The 19,579-nt window shown below is 43.9% G+C and overlaps 1 protein-coding gene across 1 annotated transcript in view; it reads right to left on the bottom strand.

The window, feature by feature from the left end:
- Nucleotides 1-19,579, bottom strand: part of med23 (mediator complex subunit 23) — a gene marked incomplete at its 5' end in the record, with an annotated part of 61,998 nt that overhangs the window by 16,225 nt on the left and 26,194 nt on the right. The window contains 4 exons of the mRNA XM_056258498.1: nt 2,297-2,533; nt 4,536-4,752; nt 15,238-15,408; nt 18,990-19,170. Coding sequence (XP_056114473.1) covers nt 2,297-2,533; nt 4,536-4,752; nt 15,238-15,408; nt 18,990-19,170 — 806 coding nt within the window. The remainder of the gene's footprint in view (nt 1-2,296; nt 2,534-4,535; nt 4,753-15,237; nt 15,409-18,989; nt 19,171-19,579) is intronic.

Genomic DNA, 19,579 nt, shown 5'->3' with positions numbered 1-19,579 from the left:
CAGCAAAATCCCCAGAGTTAAATTAACTCTGCTCAGAGAACATTTGGTCCCTCTCTACAGAGAGTTAAAATAACTCTGAATCAGAGTTAAAGTTAATGAGATACTTAAGTGATTAATTAAGTGATGATTGGGCATTAATGATGAACACCTGCTGTCAACAAGCAGAATCACTGAAGGAAAGAGAAACAACAAGAACAGAAAAAAAGATAAACACAAGAACTACAACTGACTTCTAGCCACAGCCTTAGATGAAATCAAATGTAGACAAAATACATTAAATCTCTCTAGTTCTCAGCAGAGGAGGATTAAACAACTCCACAAACAGCATTACCAGCTTCACTTATTACTAACCAGACTGACTTTATTTCTGTTAAGTCTACAGAAGGTCTTATTGAGAATTAACAGAAGTTTAGATGTTGATGATTTATTGAAAATGTTTGATCACCATTATGGCGATGAGTGTTTCCTTTAGTTGGTCAGATTTGACTCTTAGCTTTTATTCTGAGTTTGTGGTTTTTGTAACAGGTTTTACCATAACACGTAATTTGTTACAAAGAAAGCCAAAAACAATGATGATCAGTTGATATAGTTTTCAACAACAAAAAATAGAATAATGCACTTATCTCATCACAGTCCACAAGTGGTTATATGATGTTAATACATTATATTCACTAACAATACTCTCTTGCCACAGATCGGACATTCTGATTTTTGACTTTTAAAAAACATTATGGGGATTTTTTTTTCCAAGACACAGACATCAAGAATCAGCATATGAATCTCAACAATGGTAACATGCTTCATGCCGCAATGCATGCTGGGAGCCATACGTTTTATATTATTGTGGCTCCCAGCATGCATTGCGGCATGAAGCATGTTACCACTGTTGAGATTCATATGCTGAATCTTGATGTCTGTGTCTTGAAAAAAAAAATCCCCATAATATATTTTAAAAATAAAAAAATCATAATGTCCGATCTGTGTCAAGAGAGTATTGTTAGTGAATATAATGTATTAACATCATATAACCACTATTGGACAGCGATGAGATAAGTGCATTATTCTATTTTTTGTTGTTGAAAACTATATCACCTGATCATCTTTGTTTTTGACTTTCTTTGTAATAAATTACGTGTATTGGTAAGACCTGTTACAAAAACCACAAACTCGGAATAAAAGCCAAGAGTCAAATCTGACCAACTAAAGGAAACACTCATCGCCATAATGGTGATCAAACATTTTCAATAAATCGTCAACATCTAAACTCCTGTTAATTCTCAGTAAGACCTTCTGTAGACGTGACAGAAATAAAGTCAGTCTGGTTAGTAATAAGTGAAGCTGGTAATGCTGTTTGTGGAGTTGTTTAATCCTCCTCTGCTGAGAACTAGAGAGATTTAATGTCTTTTGTCTACATTTGATTTCATCTAAGGCTGTGGCTAGAAGTCAGTTGTAGTTCTTGTGTTTATCTTTTTTTCTGTTCTTGTTGTTTCTCTTTCCTTCAGTGATTCTGCTTGTTGACAGCAGGTGTTCATCATTAATGCCCAATCATCACTTAATTAATCACTTAAGTATCTCATTAACTTTAACTCTGATTCAGAGTTATTTTAACTCTCTGTAGAGAGGGACCAAATGTTCTCTGAGCAGAGTTAATTTAACTCTGGGGATTTTGCTGTGCATTAAGCTGCTTTTTTTTGGCAACAGATTTATAAGCGATGCTCATGACAAATTTGGGAAGATGGCTAGTTCCAAACATGTTTTATAAGTAAAGCAGACACCAAAAACACCATATCATGACTTGCTTTTTATAAATTACTATCTAGAGTAATTTAATTATGTATATTTATATTAATATTAAATGAGATACTCACACTAGTCCGAATCGTGTTCTCATTACCATACATTGTTAAAATATATAAGGTTACCAGGCAACTGGTGAGTTACGCAGCTTCAGATACTCGTGAACGCTGATTTTTACTCTGATTCAGTGGCTGACGAGTGTAAATGTTGGACCCTGACTGAGATGATAAAGCTTCCCCAAACACAGCAGTTCGAAGCAATCGCTGCATATCAAATTAATGCATGGATTTGAAAACACAGTATTTTGTGGTTTGTTACGTAATCACTTTTGGCCGTTCATGCAGTCACAACCCCCTAACTAATTAATTTGTTCTCAGATTGACACAATTCACATGGGTCATACATCTCAGATTGGAAAAACGGGAAAAAACCCCATCCCTGTATCTCTTAAATGTATTCTTGTGATGGCGCTGGCTGTGATGCGCTCAGGAAAGGATATTATCCACCAGCCGGCCGATGAGTTTGCAGTAGTAGGTGTCGTCAGGGATCCAGATGTTGTCCTCTCGGGGGTTCATCCCACACTTCAGGTAGGTCTCGCTGAGACACCAGCCGGGGGTGCGGTTGTCCTTGAGCGAGCTCATGATGGCGTGGACCAGCTTCCTCTTCAGGTTGGTGCGATCTCGCAGGTGTTTCTCGTAATAATGCAGCGTGTTGTACAGGTACGTCACCGGACGATCTGCATGTCAAAGGTTTTATGGTAAAAGAGTAAAGGCAAAAAAAGTAGTCATTAATTAATCAAATTAATAGATCACGATTCAAAAACTGTGTTCTTCAGTAAGAAAAATAATATATAACTTATTGTGTGTGTGTGTGGGCGAATATGATTACAATTTTAATTTAGAGTTTGATATCTTAAAATCCCCCTGTGTTTTTTTAATGTTGTTTATGTGTCTTGTGCTTAAAACTGCAGTGAACCAAAGACAGTCTCAAAAACACGGTTTGAAATCGCTGGTGTTTCTGACGTCACAAACGACCTTGTAACCAATCAGATCAACGTGTGATCGTCAACCAGTGGATCTCTGAGCTGAGTGAGTGAGTGGAGGCGGGGCTCATCTGCATATTCATAGAACCGCAAATACTAAATGAGGCAAGGGTGTCGAGTTACATTCAAGCTATTTTAAGGCATGGAGATTTTTCTTTTTCAATGAAAAAACATTTAAATATGTCATTTTGGTGATCAAACATGAGTTTTAAGGGATATAATGATTGACTACAGGGGAACTTAAATATATTAAAGGGATACTTCACCTCTGGAAAGATGAATGTGTATTTAAAATGGGTCATTTATGTAGAAGAAATGTGAAATTATTTTTGAATTTGGAGCTTTCTAGACTGAGAAAAGCGAGAAAATGTATTTTTGGCTTATGTGGATGAAAGACAACAACTCCCAGAATGCACTTGCTTCGCTGCCCTAGGAGGCCACGCCTACCGGTAACAGAGCGCAGTAGTTAAACAACAAGTCTAGGCTACTAGAGAGTCTCCGTGATGAGTCTGCCCGGGATTTCAAGATCGCCCAAAATGTAGCGACACACCTGTGAGCGGGAATTTTCTTAGCAATGTTAAAACGCACATCAACCGATCACTTGTTTAGCGTTCATGTAAACACTACATTCAGATTCACCAATCGGAATGAATTCAGTTAGATTGAAACAAAAGGTGTGCATGTAAACAATGAATGGCGACTGCAGAAAGCAAAAGCTGAATCCCGGACATCGACGGCCGGACATGTCCGGGAAAAAGAGGATGGTAACCCCTACTACTCAGCTTTCTCCACAGAACAAGAGCCTGCTAGCTTAGCTTCCAAAAAAGATGTCTGACACTATGTGTACATTCTGTGAGTGAGATCCCACCCTCTATGGGCGGGTTGAGAACATGCGGGACAGCCTCTACTACTGGCTGTAGTCTTTAGCCTCTGGCCAAAAAATCCTCCAATGACGCAAAATGACGATTTTTGCGTCATCGGAGGATTTTTTTCCAGACAAAAAATACATAAATCTCTCGTCTCAGGGGGATATGAGGGTGGAAAGTATGGTAATTCGAAAATACTACAGGTTTTCTACTAATACAAAGCTTAATGCTAAATCCTGAAGTATCCCTTTAAAGACGACCTATTCTGCCCTTTCTCAGAGTCTTGATGTAGTTTCAGGCTCTACTAGAACAGGTTTTCCTGCTTGAATGTTAATTATTTCCCCATATTCTCCATTGTTGCGGCTCCTCTCTTCCCAGTCTGTCAGTAACGCTCTGTTTACTTCCTGTCTCTACGAAGCCCCTCCTTCTGAAAAGCAGACTGTGCTCTGATCGGTCGACTGGAGCAGTGTGTTGTGATTGGTCGAGCACTTTGAGTGTGTTTGGGAAATGTCCGCCTCTTACCATAACCGCCAGTTTAACACACTACTAACTAACTCAACCAGGCCCCGCCCCTTTATTCTGCGCATGAATTATTATAATGAGGAATATTGTGACGTGTTCGTTCCCGGAAGAAACTCAAGACAACAATGGAGGCGTTTCAGGAGTTCAGAAACACTGACACTGATATAGAGAAGAACTCTCTTTTTCATGCTCAAACGGCAACATTACACACTATAGAAAGATGGAAAAAGCAGCATAGGTGCTCCTAAATAATAATTTAAACTCTTTTAATTCCCTGCGTGAGATCCACTAGCCTTCCTGCCTCTCACCGTGAAACTTGTAGAGCCCGCCCAGGTGGTCGAGCAGCGTCTCCAGAGACTTGGACACGGGCAGCAGCTCCAGGAAGCGATGGATGACGATGTCGAACACGGGAAGGAAGCGCAGGCACACGTTCCCGAAGTAGATGGGCAGGTACTGGGACTGCAGCTGAATGGGGGGGTTGACCTGCTCCGCCAGGCCTTCGAAGTACAGCTTCTCGGGATACTTCTGCAGGGACCACAGCAGAGGAGCTCGTCACCAACACAACCCTCAGAGCGACTCAGAGACCGCCGTAATGCCGGCGCTCAATGGGCCGGCGTTTGGCTAAATGATATGCCTGCACTGACACTACTGGGTGAGAACCAAACTTGAGCTGAATTAGGCTGGATGATCACATCACTGTTTTCTGCAGAGCTTCTTCATAGTCGAGTCGACTGCGTTTCATAATTGAAGAACTTTGCCACATCACAGTTATTGAACTGAATTGAATCAATAGTAAACTGACTCAGTGCATAACACTATTGTCTTATGTAGAGCTGCTTATAGATGCATCGAACTCATAATTGATGAACTTTACAGTTACACTGAACTGAATAATGACACTATTGTCTTGTTAGAGCTGCTTTATAGAGTTTGCTTTATGATGATGCATCATTGATTCCTGATTATTACCGTGCAACTTATGTGGAAACAATCTGTATTGTATAAAGCGCTTTAGAAATTAAGGTGACTAGACATTAGCTGGACCAATCATAAAAAAACATTGACTTCAGTTGAGCATTTATGGTAGCATTTCATAGGTTATTATGGCTTACATGTGTATTAAAGTGTTAGTTCACCAAGACTTCAAAATTCAGTCATCATTTACAGGTCTTTACACAAGACTTTCGTTCATCTTTGGAACAGATGAAGATATTTTTAATGAAACCCAAGAGATTTTTGTCCCTCCATTGAAACTGCAGTCAACTTAGACGCTTCAAAACGTTCAGGCATTGTAAATGTAATTAATATGAGACATTGTAAATGTAATCAATATGAATACAGAGGTTTAATCCATGTCTTGTGACGAGACATGACCTATGAGTTTTGTTCTCGTTTGTCAGACGAGCACATTTGAGCTACCATGTTTACCATATTTGATGTGCTCTACATGTATGCATGTTGATCGATGTTAAAATAAAAGCTTAAATTAAACGTGTTCATCATATAAAGCGATCGTGTTTCTTCTGAAGACTTGGATTAAACCGCTCCATTCATATCACTTTTACACACTCTTTAAGAACGTTTCAAAGGTTTGGAAGTGTGGACATTGAATGGAGGGATAGAAATCACTCGGGTTTCATTAAAAATATAATTTCTGTTTTAAGATGAATGAAAGTCATACAAGTTTGAACGACATACGGGTAAATAAAGACAGAATGATCATTTTTGGGTGAACTATCACTTTAAGACTTAACCCCAAGAACAATAGCTATAAAGATAACTATTATCTTCCACACCAGCGGACGATATCCTCCTGTTTCTTATAAACGCGTACATCTGCCACTTTAAATGCTGGAGCTCTTTAAAGCAGGATTCTGATTGGCTGTCAAAGTTTTTATTGTTCATCAGCTGGAAAACTCGTTCTGAAAGTGATTCCAACTACAGGTGAAACTTGAAAAATTAGAATATTGTGCAAAAGTTCATTTATTTTAGTAATTCAACTTAAAAGGTGAAACTAATATATTATAGACTCATTACATGCAAAGTGAGATATTTCAAGCCTTTAGTTGTTATAACTTTGATGATTATGGCTTAAAATTATAACAAATAAAGGCTTGAAATATCTTACTTTGCATGTAATGAGTCTATATAATATATTAGTTTCACCTTTTAAGTTGAATTACTGAAATAAATGAACTTTTGCACGATATTCTAATTTTTCGAGTTTCACCTGTATATTATTTCTCTGTGCCTTTATCGTTAATAGTTGAGCTGTGGACCGATTTTAGAACTATATCTCTATTGTTATCCTTATAGTTATCATTCATTCTTGTGTTGTATATTTCAGTCTTTACCCAGTAGATAACAGCTTTACCGCATGTTAGAAAACAGCAGCCGGGGACGTTACCAAGAATCTCAAGAATATGTCTCTTTCTAAACTCAGAAGTGTTTAGTCTGAACTGTTTCTGAGTGGTCACATGTTGGCTGTAGTCTTATGGTGGGGTTCGGCTCGGGTCAAACTGTGAGCTGAAGTATGCTTTGTTTTCCATTCAGCACAGATACACACAAGATGAAATGTCACGGAAATCTGAGGTCAATCTCTACTTAAAATGCCACAGAGAAATAAAGATGGGCGATAATAACTGTGTTTATGACATTTCAGACACTCATCAAACTTGATATTTTGCTGAATATGCTGAACTAAGATGGTTTTCTGTTTCATCTCTAAAGGTCGACAGAATTATACAGAAATCCATATGTAACGTACATCTGTGAGAGACATACGGCTGCTGAACCGGGGTAGCCAGCGCTCGCTGTGCGTTTCATTATTTAACTTGGCAGGTCACATTAAAACAAATGTTTATTTACACAGATTGAATAAGCAAGCGGTCGTTTGAGCATGAAGGACATTAAAGACAGTAACTCAACCACAGTATAGTCAGATTAAATCAAACTGAATGTAAATGATTGAAAACGTTGCCAGAAATGATGAATGAGGGAGAAACTTCCCTGGATTAGTGAACGTTTGTGAGCTTCATGCCATCAAATCTTTGAAAGATATTCAGAGTTTTGTTAGCGACGCTTAGCAGATACATGTGCTAAGCACAACTTTATACTCCAGTTTGTTTTGTTATGTCTGCTAAATAATCAATCCTGGATGGATGAATGATCTGAGCACAGGCTCTTCACACATTTTTCCAATAATTTGCTAGCTTGTACATCCAATTTGTGTTCTCTAATGCTGAAACAAACATAACCACTAGGGCTGTGCGATATTGACAACAAATATATCTTGATATTTTATGGGATTTTGTTGATAACGATAATTAGACAATTTAGCAGTTTATGTGCATTTCTTGACAGTCTCTTGACTGTTCTGTGTGTTGTCAGTGTGTAACAGGTTGTGTGTTCGTTGAATTTTGTTAACATGTAAAAGGTTGTTTTTGGTGCGTGTTGTTAACAAGTTGCAGGTTTTGTGCTTGTTGTGTTAACGTGTAGCAGGTTATGTGTTCTGTCTGTTAGCGTGTAACATGTAGCAGGTTGGTTTCATTGTGTTTTTAGCATGTAACAGGTTGTTTTTGTTGTACATTGTTAGCATGTAGCAGGCTGTTTTCGGTGTGTTGTTAACATGTAGCAGGTTGTGTTTACAGTGCGTGTTGTTAGCGTCTAGCAGGTCATGTGTTTGGTGCGGTACCTTGTGGTAGGTCATGTGTTTGGTGTGTGTTGTTAGCGTGTGCAGGTTGTGTGTTGCGGTACCTTGTGGTAGGTCATGTGTTTGGTGTGTGTTGTTAGCGTGTGCAGGTTGTGTGTTGCGGTACCTTGTGGTAGGTCATGTGTTTGGTGTGTGTTGTTAGCGTGTGCAGGTTGTGTGTTGCGGTACCTTGTGGTAGGTCATGTGTTTGGCGTGTGTTGTTAGCGTGTGCAGGTTGTGTGTTGCGGTACCTTGTGGTAGATCATGTGTTTGGTGTGTGTTGTTAGCGTGTGCAGGTTGTGTGTTGCGGTACCTTGTGGTAGGTCATGTGTTTGGTGTGTGTTGTTAGCGTGTGCAGGTTGTGTGTTGCGATACCTTGTGGCAGGTCATGTGTTTGGTGTGTGTTGTTAGTGTGTGCAGGTTGTGTGTTGCGGTACCTTGTGGTAGGTCATGTGTTTGGTGTGTGTTGTTAGCGTGTGCAGGTTGTGTGTTGCGGTACCTTGTGGTAGGTCATGTGTTTGGCGTGTGTTGTTAGCGTGTGCAGGTTGTGTGTTGCGGTACCTTGTGGTAGGTCATGTGTTTGGTGTGTGTTGTTAGCGTGTGCAGGTTGTGTGTTGCGGTACCTTGTGGTAGGTCATGTGTTTGGTGTGTGTTGTTAGCGTGTGCAGGTTGTGTGTTGCGGTACCTTGTGGTAGGTCATGTGTTTGGTGTGTGTTGTTAGCATGTGCAGGTTGTGTGTTGCGGTACCTTGTGGTAGGTCATGTGTTTGGTGTGTGTTGTTAGCGTGTGCAGGTTGTGTGTTGCGGTACCTTGTGGTAGGTCATGTGTTTGGTGTGTGTTGTTAGCGTGTGCAGGTTGTGTGTTGCGGTACCTTGTGGTAGGTCATGTGTTTGGCGTCTGTTGTTAGCGTGTGCAGGTTGTGTGTTGCGGTACCTTGTGGTAGGTCATGTGTTTGGTGTGTGTTGTTAGCGTGTGCAGGTTGTGTGTTGCGGTACCTTGTGGTAGGTCATGTGTTTGGTGTGTGTTGTTAGCATGTGCAGGTTGTGTGTTGCGATACCTTGTGGTAGGTCATGTGTTTGGTGTGTGTTGTTAGCGTGTGCAGGTTGTGTGTTGCGGTACCTTGTGGTAGGTCATGTGTTTGGCGTCTGTTGTTAGCGTGTGCAGGTTGTGTGTTGCGGTACCTTGTGGTAGGTCATGTGTTTGGTGTGTGTTGTTAGTGTGTGCAGGTTGTGTGTTGCGATACCTTGTGGTAGGTCATGTGTTTGGCGTGTGTTGTTAGCGTGTGCAGGTTGTGTGTTGCGGTACCTTGTGGTAGGTCATGTGTTTGGTGTGTGTTGTTAGCGTGTGCAGGTTGTGTGTTGCGGTACCTTGTGGTAGGTCATGTGTTTGGTGTGTGTTGTTAGCGTGTGCAGGTTGTGTGTTGCGGTACCTTGTGGTAGGTCATGTGTTTGGTGTGTGTTGTTAGCGTGTGCAGGTTGTGTGTTGCGGTACCTTGTGGTAGGTCATGTGTTTGGTGTGTGTTGTTAGCGTGTGCAGGTTGTGTGTTGCGGTACCTTGTGGTAGGTCATGTGTTTGGTGTGTGTTGTTAGCGTGTGCAGGTTGTGTGTTGCGGTACCTTGTGGTAGGTCATGTGTTTGGTGTGTGTTGTTAGCGTGTGCAGGTTGTGTGTTGCGGTACCTTGTGGTAGGTCATGTGTTTGGTGTGTGTTGTTAGCATGTGCAGGTTGTGTGTTGCGGTACCTTGTGGTAGGTCATGTGTTTGGCGTCTGTTGTTAGCGTGTGCAGGTTGTGTGTTGCGGTACCTTGTGGTAGGTCATGTGTTTGGTGTGTGTTGTTAGCATGTGCAGGTTGTGTGTTGCGATACCTTGTGGTAGGTCATGTGTTTGGCGTGTGTTGTTAGCGTGTGCAGGTTGTGTGTTGCGGTACCTTGTGGTAGGTCATGTGTTTGGTGTGTGTTGTTAGCGTGTGCAGGTTGTGTGTTGCGGTACCTTGTGGTAGGTCATGTGTTTGGTGTGTGTTGTTAGCGTGTGCAGGTTGTGTGTTGCGGTACCTTGTGGTAGGTCATGTGTTTGGTGTGTGTTGTTAGCGTGTGCAGGTTGTGTGTTGCGGTACCTTGTGGTAGGTCATGTGTTTGGCGTGTGTTGTTAGCGTGTGCAGGTTGTGTGTTGCGGTACCTTGTGGTAGGTCATGTGTTTGGTGTGTGTTGTTAGCGTGTGCAGGTTGTGTGTTGCGGTACCTTGTGGTAGGTCATGTGTTTGGCGTGTGTTGTTAGCGTGTGCAGGTTGTGTGTTGCGGTACCTTGTGGTAGGTCATGTGTTTGGTGTGTGTTGTTAGCGTGTGCAGGTTGTGTGTTGCGGTACCTTGTGGTAGGTCATGTGTTTGGCGTGTGTTGTTAGCGTGTGCAGGTTGTGTGTTGCGGTACCTTGTGGTAGGTCATGTGTTTGGTGTGTGTTGTTAGCGTGTGCAGGTTGTGTGTTGCGGTACCTTGTGGTAGGTCATGTGTTTGGCGTCTGTTGTTAGCGTGTGCAGGTTGTGTGTTGCGGTACCTTGTGGTAGGTCATGTGTTTGGTGTGTGTTGTTAGCGTGTGCAGGTTGTGTGTTGCGGTACCTTGTGGTAGGTCATGTGTTTGGTGTGTGTTGTTAGCGTGTGCAGGTTGTGTGTTGCGGTACCTTGTGGTAGGTCATGTGTTTGGTGTGTGTTGTTAGCGTGTGCAGGTTGTGTGTTGCGGTACCTTGTGGTAGGTCATGTGTTTGGTGTGTGTTGTTAGCGTGTGCAGGTTGTGTGTTGCGGTACCTTGTGGTAGGTCATGTGTTTGGTGTGTGTTGTTAGCGTGTGCAGGTTGTGTGTTGCGGTACCTTGTGGTAGGTCATGTGTTTGGCGTGTGTTGTTAGCGTGTGCAGGTTGTGTGTTGCGGTACCTTGTGGTAGATCATGTGTTTGGTGTGTGTTGTTAGCGTGTGCAGGTTGTGTGTTGCGGTACCTTGTGGTAGGTCATGTGTTTGGTGTGTGTTGTTAGCGTGTGCAGGTTGTGTGTTGCGATACCTTGTGGCAGGTCATGTGTTTGGTGTGTGTTGTTAGTGTGTGCAGGTTGTGTGTTGCGGTACCTTGTGGTAGGTCATGTGTTTGGTGTGTGTTGTTAGCGTGTGCAGGTTGTGTGTTGCGGTACCTTGTGGTAGGTCATGTGTTTGGCGTGTGTTGTTAGCGTGTGCAGGTTGTGTGTTGCGGTACCTTGTGGTAGGTCATGTGTTTGGTGTGTGTTGTTAGCGTGTGCAGGTTGTGTGTTGCGGTACCTTGTGGTAGGTCATGTGTTTGGTGTGTGTTGTTAGCGTGTGCAGGTTGTGTGTTGCGGTACCTTGTGGTAGGTCATGTGTTTGGTGTGTGTTGTTAGCATGTGCAGGTTGTGTGTTGCGGTACCTTGTGGTAGGTCATGTGTTTGGCGTCTGTTGTTAGCGTGTGCAGGTTGTGTGTTGCGGTACCTTGTGGTAGGTCATGTGTTTGGTGTGTGTTGTTAGTGTGTGCAGGTTGTGTGTTGCGATACCTTGTGGTAGGTCATGTGTTTGGCGTGTGTTGTTAGCGTGTGCAGGTTGTGTGTTGCGGTACCTTGTGGTAGGTCATGTGTTTGGTGTGTGTTGTTAGCGTGTGCAGGTTGTGTGTTGCGGTACCTTGTGGTAGGTCATGTGTTTGGTGTGTGTTGTTAGCGTGTGCAGGTTGTGTGTTGCGGTACCTTGTGGTAGGTCATGTGTTTGGTGTGTGTTGTTAGCGTGTGCAGGTTGTGTGTTGCGGTACCTTGTGGTAGGTCATGTGTTTGGTGTGTGTTGTTAGCGTGTGCAGGTTGTGTGTTGCGGTACTTTGTGGTAGGTCATGTGTTTGGTGTGTGTTGTTAGCGTGTGCAGGTTGTGTGTTGCGGTACCTTGTGGTAGGTCATGTGTTTGGTGTGTGTTGTTAGCGTGTGCAGGTTGTGTGTTGCGGTACCTTGTGGTAGGTCATGTGTTTGGTGTGTGTTGTTAGCATGTGCAGGTTGTGTGTTGCGGTACCTTGTGGTAGGTCATGTGTTTGGCGTCTGTTGTTAGCGTGTGCAGGTTGTGTGTTGCGGTACCTTGTGGTAGGTCATGTGTTTGGTGTGTGTTGTTAGCATGTGCAGGTTGTGTGTTGCGATACCTTGTGGTAGGTCATGTGTTTGGCGTGTGTTGTTAGCGTGTGCAGGTTGTGTGTTGCGGTACCTTGTGGTAGGTCATGTGTTTGGTGTGTGTTGTTAGCGTGTGCAGGTTGTGTGTTGCGGTACCTTGTGGTAGGTCATGTGTTTGGCGTGTGTTGTTAGCGTGTGCAGGTTGTGTGTTGCGGTACCTTGTGGTAGGTCATGTGTTTGGTGTGTGTTGTTAGCGTGTGCAGGTTGTGTGTTGCGGTACCTTGTGGTAGGTCATGTGTTTGGCGTGTGTTGTTAGCGTGTGCAGGTTGTGTGTTGCGGTACCTTGTGGTAGGTCATGTGTTTGGTGTGTGTTGTTAGCGTGTGCAGGTTGTGTGTTGCGGTACCTTGTGGTAGGTCATGTGTTTGGCGTGTGTTGTTAGCGTGTGCAGGTTGTGTGTTGCGGTACCTTGTGGTAGGTCATGTGTTTGGTGTGTGTTGTTAGCGTGTGCAGGTTGTGTGTTGCGGTACCTTGTGGTAGGTCATGTGTTTGGTGTGTGTTGTTAGCGTGTGCAGGTTGTGTGTTGCGGTACCTTGTGGTAGGTCATGTGTTTGGCGTCTGTTGTTAGCGTGTGCAGGTTGTGTGTTGCGGTACCTTGTGGTAGGTCATGTGTTTGGTGTGTGTTGTTAGCGTGTGCAGGTTGTGTGTTGCGGTACCTTGTGGTAGGTCATGTGTTTGGTGTGTGTTGTTAGCGTGTGCAGGTTGTGTGTTGCGGTACCTTGTGGTAGGTCATGTGTTTGGTGTGTGTTGTTAGCGTGTGCAGGTTGTGTGTTGCGGTACCTTGTGGTAGGTCATGTGTTTGGTGTGTGTTGTTAGCGTGTGCAGGTTGTGTGTTGCGGTACCTTGTGGTAGGTCAAGTGTTTGGTGTGTGTTGTTAGCGTGTGCAGGTTGTGTGTTGCGGTACCTTGTGGTAGGTCATGTGTTTGGTGTGTGTTGTTAGCGTGTGCAGGTTGTGTGTTGCGGTACCTTGTGGTAGGTCATGTGTTTGGTGTGTGTTGTTAGCGTGTGCAGGTTGTGTGTTGCGGTACCTTGTGGTAGGTCATGTGTTTGGTGTGTGTTGTTAGCGTGTGCAGGTTGTGTGTTGCGGTACCTTGTGGTAGGTCATGTGTTTGGTGTGTGTTGTTAGCGTGTGCAGGTTGTGTGTTGCGGTACCTTGTGGTAGGTCATGTGTTTGGTGTGTGTTGTTAGCGTGTGCAGGTTGTGTGTTGCGGTACCTTGTGGTAGGTCATGTGTTTGGTGTGTGTTGTTAGCGTGTGCAGGTTGTGTGTTGCGGTACCTTGTCGTAGGTCATGTGTTTGGTGTGTGTTGTTAGCATGTGCAGGTTGTGTGTTGCGGTACCTTGTGGTAGGTCATGAGTTTGGCGTCTGTTGTTAGCGTGTGCAGGTTGTGTGTTGCGGTACCTTGTGGTAGGTCATGTGTTTGGTGTGTGTTGTTAGTGTGTGCAGGTTGTGTGTTGCGATACCTTGTGGTAGGTCATGTGTTTGGCGTGTGTTGTTAGCGTGTGCAGGTTGTGTGTTGCGGTACCTTGTGGTAGGTCATGTGTTTGGTGTGTGTTGTTAGCGTGTGCAGGTTGTGTGTTGCGGTACCTTGTGGTAGGTCATGTGTTTGGTGTGTGTTGTTAGCGTGTGCAGGTTGTGTGTTGCGGTACCTTGTGGTAGGTCATGTGTTTGGTGTGTGTTGTTAGCGTGTGCAGGTTGTGTGTTGCGGTACCTTGTGGTAGGTCATGTGTTTGGTGTGTGTTGTTAGCGTGTGCAGGTTGTGTGTTGCGGTACCTTGTGGTAGGTCATGTGTTTGGTGTGTGTTGTTAGCGTGTGCAGGTTGTGTGTTGCGGTACCTTGTGGTAGGTCATGTGTTTGGTGTGTGTTGTTAGCGTGTGCAGGTTGTGTGTTGCGGTACCTTGTGGTAGGTCATGTGTTTGGTGTGTGTTGTTAGCATGTGCAGGTTGTGTGTTGCGGTACCTTGTGGTAGGTCATGTGTTTAGCGTCTGTTGTTAGCGTGTGCAGGTTGTGTGTTGCGGTACCTTGTGGTAGGTCATGTGTTTGGTGTGTGTTGTTAGCGTGTGCAGGTTGTGTGTTGCGGTACCTTGTGGTAGGTCATGAGTTTGGTGTGTGTTGTTAGCGTGTGCAGGTTGTGTGTTGCGGTACCTTGTGGTAGATCATGAGTTTGGTGTGTGTTGTTAGCGTGTGCAGGTTGTGTGTTGCGGTACCTTGTGGTAGGTCATGTGTTTGGTGTGTGTTGTTAGCGTGTGCAGGTTGTGTGTTGCGGTACCTTGTGGTAGGTCATGTGTTTGGTGTGTGTTGTTAGCGTGTGCAGGTTGTGTGTTGCGGTACCTTGTGGTAGGTCATGTGTTTGGTGTGTGTTGTTAGCGTGTGCAGGTTGTGTGTTGCGGTACCTTGTGGTAGGTCATGTGTTTGGTGTGTGTTGTTAGCGTGTGCAGGTTGTGTGTTGCGGTACCTTGTGGTAGGTCATGTGTTTGGTGTGTGTTGTTAGCGTGTGCAGGTTGTGTGTTGCGGTACCTTGTGGTAGGTCATGTGTTTGGTGTGTGTTGTTAGCGTGTGCAGGTTGTGTGTTGCGGTACCTTGTGGTAGGTCATGTGTTTGGTGTGTGTTGTTAGCGTGTGCAGGTTGTGTGTTGCGGTACCTTGTGGTAGGTCATGTGTTTGGTGTGTGTTGTTAGCGTGTGCAGGTTGTGTGTTGCGGTACCTTGTGGTAGGTCATGTGTTTGGTGTGTGTTGTTAGCGTGTGCAGGTTGTGTGTTGCGGTACCTTGTGGTAGGTCATGTGTTTGGTGTGTGTTGTTAGCGTGTGCAGGTTGTGTGTTGCGGTACCTTGTGGTAGGTCATGTGTTTGGTGTGTGTTGTTAGCGTGTGCAGGTTGTGTGTTGCGGTACCTTGTGGTAGGTCATGTGTTTGGTGTGTGTTGTTAGCGTGTGCAGGTTGTGTGTTGCGGTACCTTGTGGTAGGTCATGTGTTTGGTGTGTGTTGTTAGCGTGTGCAGGTTGTTTGTTGCGGTACCTTGTGGTAGGTCATGTGTTTGGTGTGTGTTGTTAGCGTGTGCAGGTTGTGTGTTGCGGTACCTTGTGGTAGGTCATGTGTTTGGTGTGTGTTGTTAGCGTGTGCAGGTTGTGTGTTGCGGTACCTTGTGGTAGGTCATGTGCTTGGTGTGCCAGTCGCTCTGCAGCCAGTGTTCTGGAGCGTTCTCCTTCACAAAGTCACTCACGCGGTTGCGGAAGTCGTTGGGTTTGAGGAGGAGCAGTTGGATGATGAAGTAGCAGACCTGAGCCTCGTTCCCCTCGTGACTCCTCATCGCCTGCATGAACACACACACAACATTCAGTGCCACGGCGAGTGCTTAGAAATGTTTGTTTAGTGTAGCATGTTGAGACAGTAGAGCTCTCAGGAAATGCTTTCCAGTGTGTGTGTGTGTATTATATTAAAACGGTTAGTTCCAGTCCTTGATTCTGATTGGTCAATAGCTGTGTTTAAGTCACAATAAAAAATGGCTATTGCCGCTTTACCCAACGGTTCTATGTATTAATACACAACACCCCTAGCAACCGCTCTTAGCAACGTAAACATATATTTGTTGTCACTGATATTGTTCGTTGAAGCTGATAGAGTAGAGTATTGTGGGAGATCCAGTAAGTGTGTGTACCTTCATTTACAGTAGATATAGCATCTTCCTTCAGGTCAGTCCTGTATTCATAATAAAATATCAGTTTGAATGTCCGCTGCGATATCTTGTCCTTTTATCAGTTAAGAGGTTTCCCGTAACCTGACACGCTAGTCATCTGTCAGTTGCGTCTTGTTTCTCCGTGTTCACAAGATTCAGTCCTTTCAATATAAAATTCTTCTCTACTGACTGACTCGCTCATAAAGACAGTCTTTGCCGCATCTAATGGCGTAATAATGTAACTCTGCTGCTGTTCACGGTCAGGGTCTATTTTTTCCAGCGGAAGGAAGGCTTTTAGTGATTTTACTTCAAGAAAGTGGAATTGATACTTTTTTTTTTGGCTATAATATTTGTATTGTGTGGTAACCGTTTTATAAAAGCAATAAGGTACTCGAGGCTAGTGCTGTATCGTGGATAATCCTCATCAGTAAAGGAGCAGGGTGTGTGTGCAGGGTCTTCACAAGGCGCCGCAGGTCTGTGAAGCGCAGGCAGGGTCAGTGTCAGTGAAGGCACCGCTCGATCAGGACTGATACATGGACGTGTTCAGTGCAGCGGGACGCTCATTGATCAGCGGATGAGACGGCAGATCCCCGGGCTGTTTCTGTTTGCTTCTCACACACAGATGATGTTTCACATGTAGCTCTTCTCCCATGTTGCAGTAACACGCCAATAAATCCATGAGTCAAACATTAAATACAATAACGGCTATGTTTACATGCACAACCTTTCTTTCAATCGAACTGAATTAATTCCGATTGATGAATCTGAACGTAGTTTACATGAACGCTAAACATGTGATCGGGTTGATGTACAAGCTTCAAATCGGAAATGATTTTTTGACATGCACGAATATACAGAGTTTCCCGCTGTTTGCGCATTTATAACTATTCTCCTACATTGGTCCTTTATTTGTTTTAAACAGACTTAATATCCGTATCTGGTGATGATTTGGAGACAGTGAGCGTATGAACCGTTGTGACGAGCTGCTTATACTGATCACGCAGTAAAACTGCCCAAAACCAGTCGTCTGTGGGTGAGAGTCTGAAACCAGGACTGGTGCTCCACTTCACAGACGCAGTGAAAGGAGAAGTTTAGTTTAGGATGACGGGACACTCATTTATACGACACTTTATTCAACAGGAAGAACAGCTCGTTCCGCGACTCAAACGTCATTACGCTATTTCTTACATCATTGCACATGCGCAATCCTTTCAGTTTCGGTTTTGAATCCGATCAAGTGTTTACATGTTCTCTCGATCGGATTAGGAAAGGAATAATCTTAGAACCTTTCAATCGGATCGAAATTTCATTGGGATCGAGCTCAATCGGATCGATTAAACATGATGTTCTCATGAAGGCTTTTCGGTCCGATTGAGCCGCCAATTTCGGATTATTTGGTTGCATGTAAACGTAGCCACTGAAGTGCAGCGGATTCACTGGAGATATAAACATATCTATAAACTTTTTTTTTTTTACAATGATTACATGTAATTAAAGCACTTTGGCAGTCTGAAGGCCTGTTCACACCGGGACGAATTTCGCGTGCGATATTCGCCGACGTTTAACGCCTCGTGACTAAACAATGGGCGCCAATGTGAGTGTGCACACCGACGCGAAAAACACCACGCGTAAAAGCGTCATTTTTTAAAAAAAGCTTCTGAAGTTACAGTAAAACACAACTTGGGGGCGCTCAAACACAAAACGGTCTTGCCGAGCACACATACGTAATGGCGAAGAAGATATACAGCGTCTACACTCTGCCGGGAAGAAATAAGACGAGGAAGATGCAAGGTTAGATCAAGCGTGCCGCACAAGCCCTCAAAAGTGAAGCCAAAACGTCTCGATCGCCCCCCAGAGGCCGGTCCTAGTATAGGCCATAAGCCCCGCCTCCCCGTGTTATTCAACGGGACGTGAGACCAACTAAACAATAAATTACACTTCACATATCTTTTTTCTAAAGATAGTTTCTGTCATTTACTGTAGTTTCTATCACGTTGATGTAATTTCAAGTGTTTGTTTTTAAAATAAGTTTGTTTTTAGTTAGTTATTTGATGCTATAAAAACGGTGCTGTGACATCATGATTGACAGCTGTGATTGACAGGTTCTCTGTGTGAAGTAGTCACTGAAGCACCAACTGACTTTTTTTCATAATGTTGACTATGTGGTTAGTAGTTGTATTTACCTTATTTTAATGTGGTTAGTAGTTGTATTTACCTTATTTTAACGAGGTACTGCAATCAGCAGACATCATTGGAGAGGAACAGAGCAGACAAGGCCACTTAAGAAAAGCGCAGGGGCGTGTGCTTACGATTGATTCAACGAGAGTGAGGGCGGGGCTTTGATTTCGCGGCTTTACTTCCTGCTCACGACTGGTCCCGAAAACGCTACTGCGCAAACTTAAATTCCAATATGTCAGCGCCATATCGGGACACTGGCGGCTTCAGTTCTCTCCAATGGAAAAGAGCGAAGGGGCGTCGTCCATCTTTTTTTACAGTCTATGGGCTAGATGAATGTAGAGCTGCTGGTCTTGTTGGTGTCTTTATAAAGAGACACCAACGACAATAAAGAACAAACGCGACAAACTTGCTCTCTCCTTCTAAGTGTCAAGCGGAGTTGCGCAGCGCCACTTTGTGGACCGGGGTATTTCTGTTTTACATTAAGCGGGTGGGTGTGAACACAAAAAAACGCGTTGAAAAACGCTGACGAATAACGCGAGCCGATATTCGTCCCGGTGTGTACGAGGCTTTACAAACCGCCTTCAGAAAAGATTTGAATACCATCTCTGATTTAAATGCAGATGGTTAAATAAATGTCCAATGATTAGGTCTTTCAACCATCTTTCAATGATTAAACAATTGGTTTGCATAATTACTCCCTGAAGTTCCAGTGTCTCGGTGTTTGTTGCGTCTCTGTTTAGCTTTAACGATAGCAGCAGGAACTAAACCTGAGGATCATGATGATCTGCATGACTTCAGATCATCTTTCTTAAGCTTCACTGGAATAACAAAATCTGACCATCTGTATCACAATCAATCACATGATCAATGACGGTCATGCACTGCCTTCAACAGTAACACTGTGGATTCATTGACCTGAAACGTGTAAAACAAGCTCATGTTGCAGATGATTGCAGTGTTGTTTGAGTTATTTGACAGCCGATACTCTCCGGGTCGAGTGAAGAGTGATGCAGTGGGACAGGAGGAGGGCCGGGGCTCACCAGGCAGAGGATGAGTCTGTCCAGGGTCACGATGTTGTACTTCCACACCATGTCGTTGAGAATCTCGATGCACTTGTTCAGCTGCTGCCCCCCCGCTGACGTGGAGAACTCGTACACCAGGAAGTCTGCAAAGGTCCTGACGTGGGCCACCAGCGCCCGCGCCCCGATGCGCTCCAGCACCCTGAGGGGAGGAAGACAGAAACCCTTGACATGCAGCAGAACATGTTCGGCATCATCACGCTAGAGCCCATCTGATGACAGACTCTGGTTTGTTTAGCTGCTAAACTCACTTCAATAGGTAAACGTTTGCCTATTAAAATGAATATGACTTAATTTCCTGTTTGGCGTCCTCGCAGTCAGATTTGCTGGTGTGCTGCACAAAAACTATCTGGTCAAGCAAATATCAAAACAAAGATCTATCTGAGAAAGACTGTAGGAAGAGTCTAATAAATCACATCACAGCTTTATCCAGTAAAGGTGTTTCAGTGTAACTGTACAAACGTCCTCCTTCAGCTCGAGCTTCTCGTGTCTTTCTGGGTCAAATCTGACCTGATTTATCAAGGAAACGCAAGAATAACTTTGATATTGTT

The sequence above is a fragment of the Rhinichthys klamathensis genome, unplaced genomic scaffold, assembly GCF_029890125.1.
Source record: "Rhinichthys klamathensis goyatoka isolate OS25496 unplaced genomic scaffold, OSU_Roscu_1.1 h1tg000001l_1, whole genome shotgun sequence".
NCBI lineage: Eukaryota > Metazoa > Chordata > Actinopteri > Cypriniformes > Leuciscidae > Rhinichthys > Rhinichthys klamathensis.
Note: the sequence above shows the minus strand (reverse complement) of the source record. Positions and strands in the feature narration are given on the sequence as shown.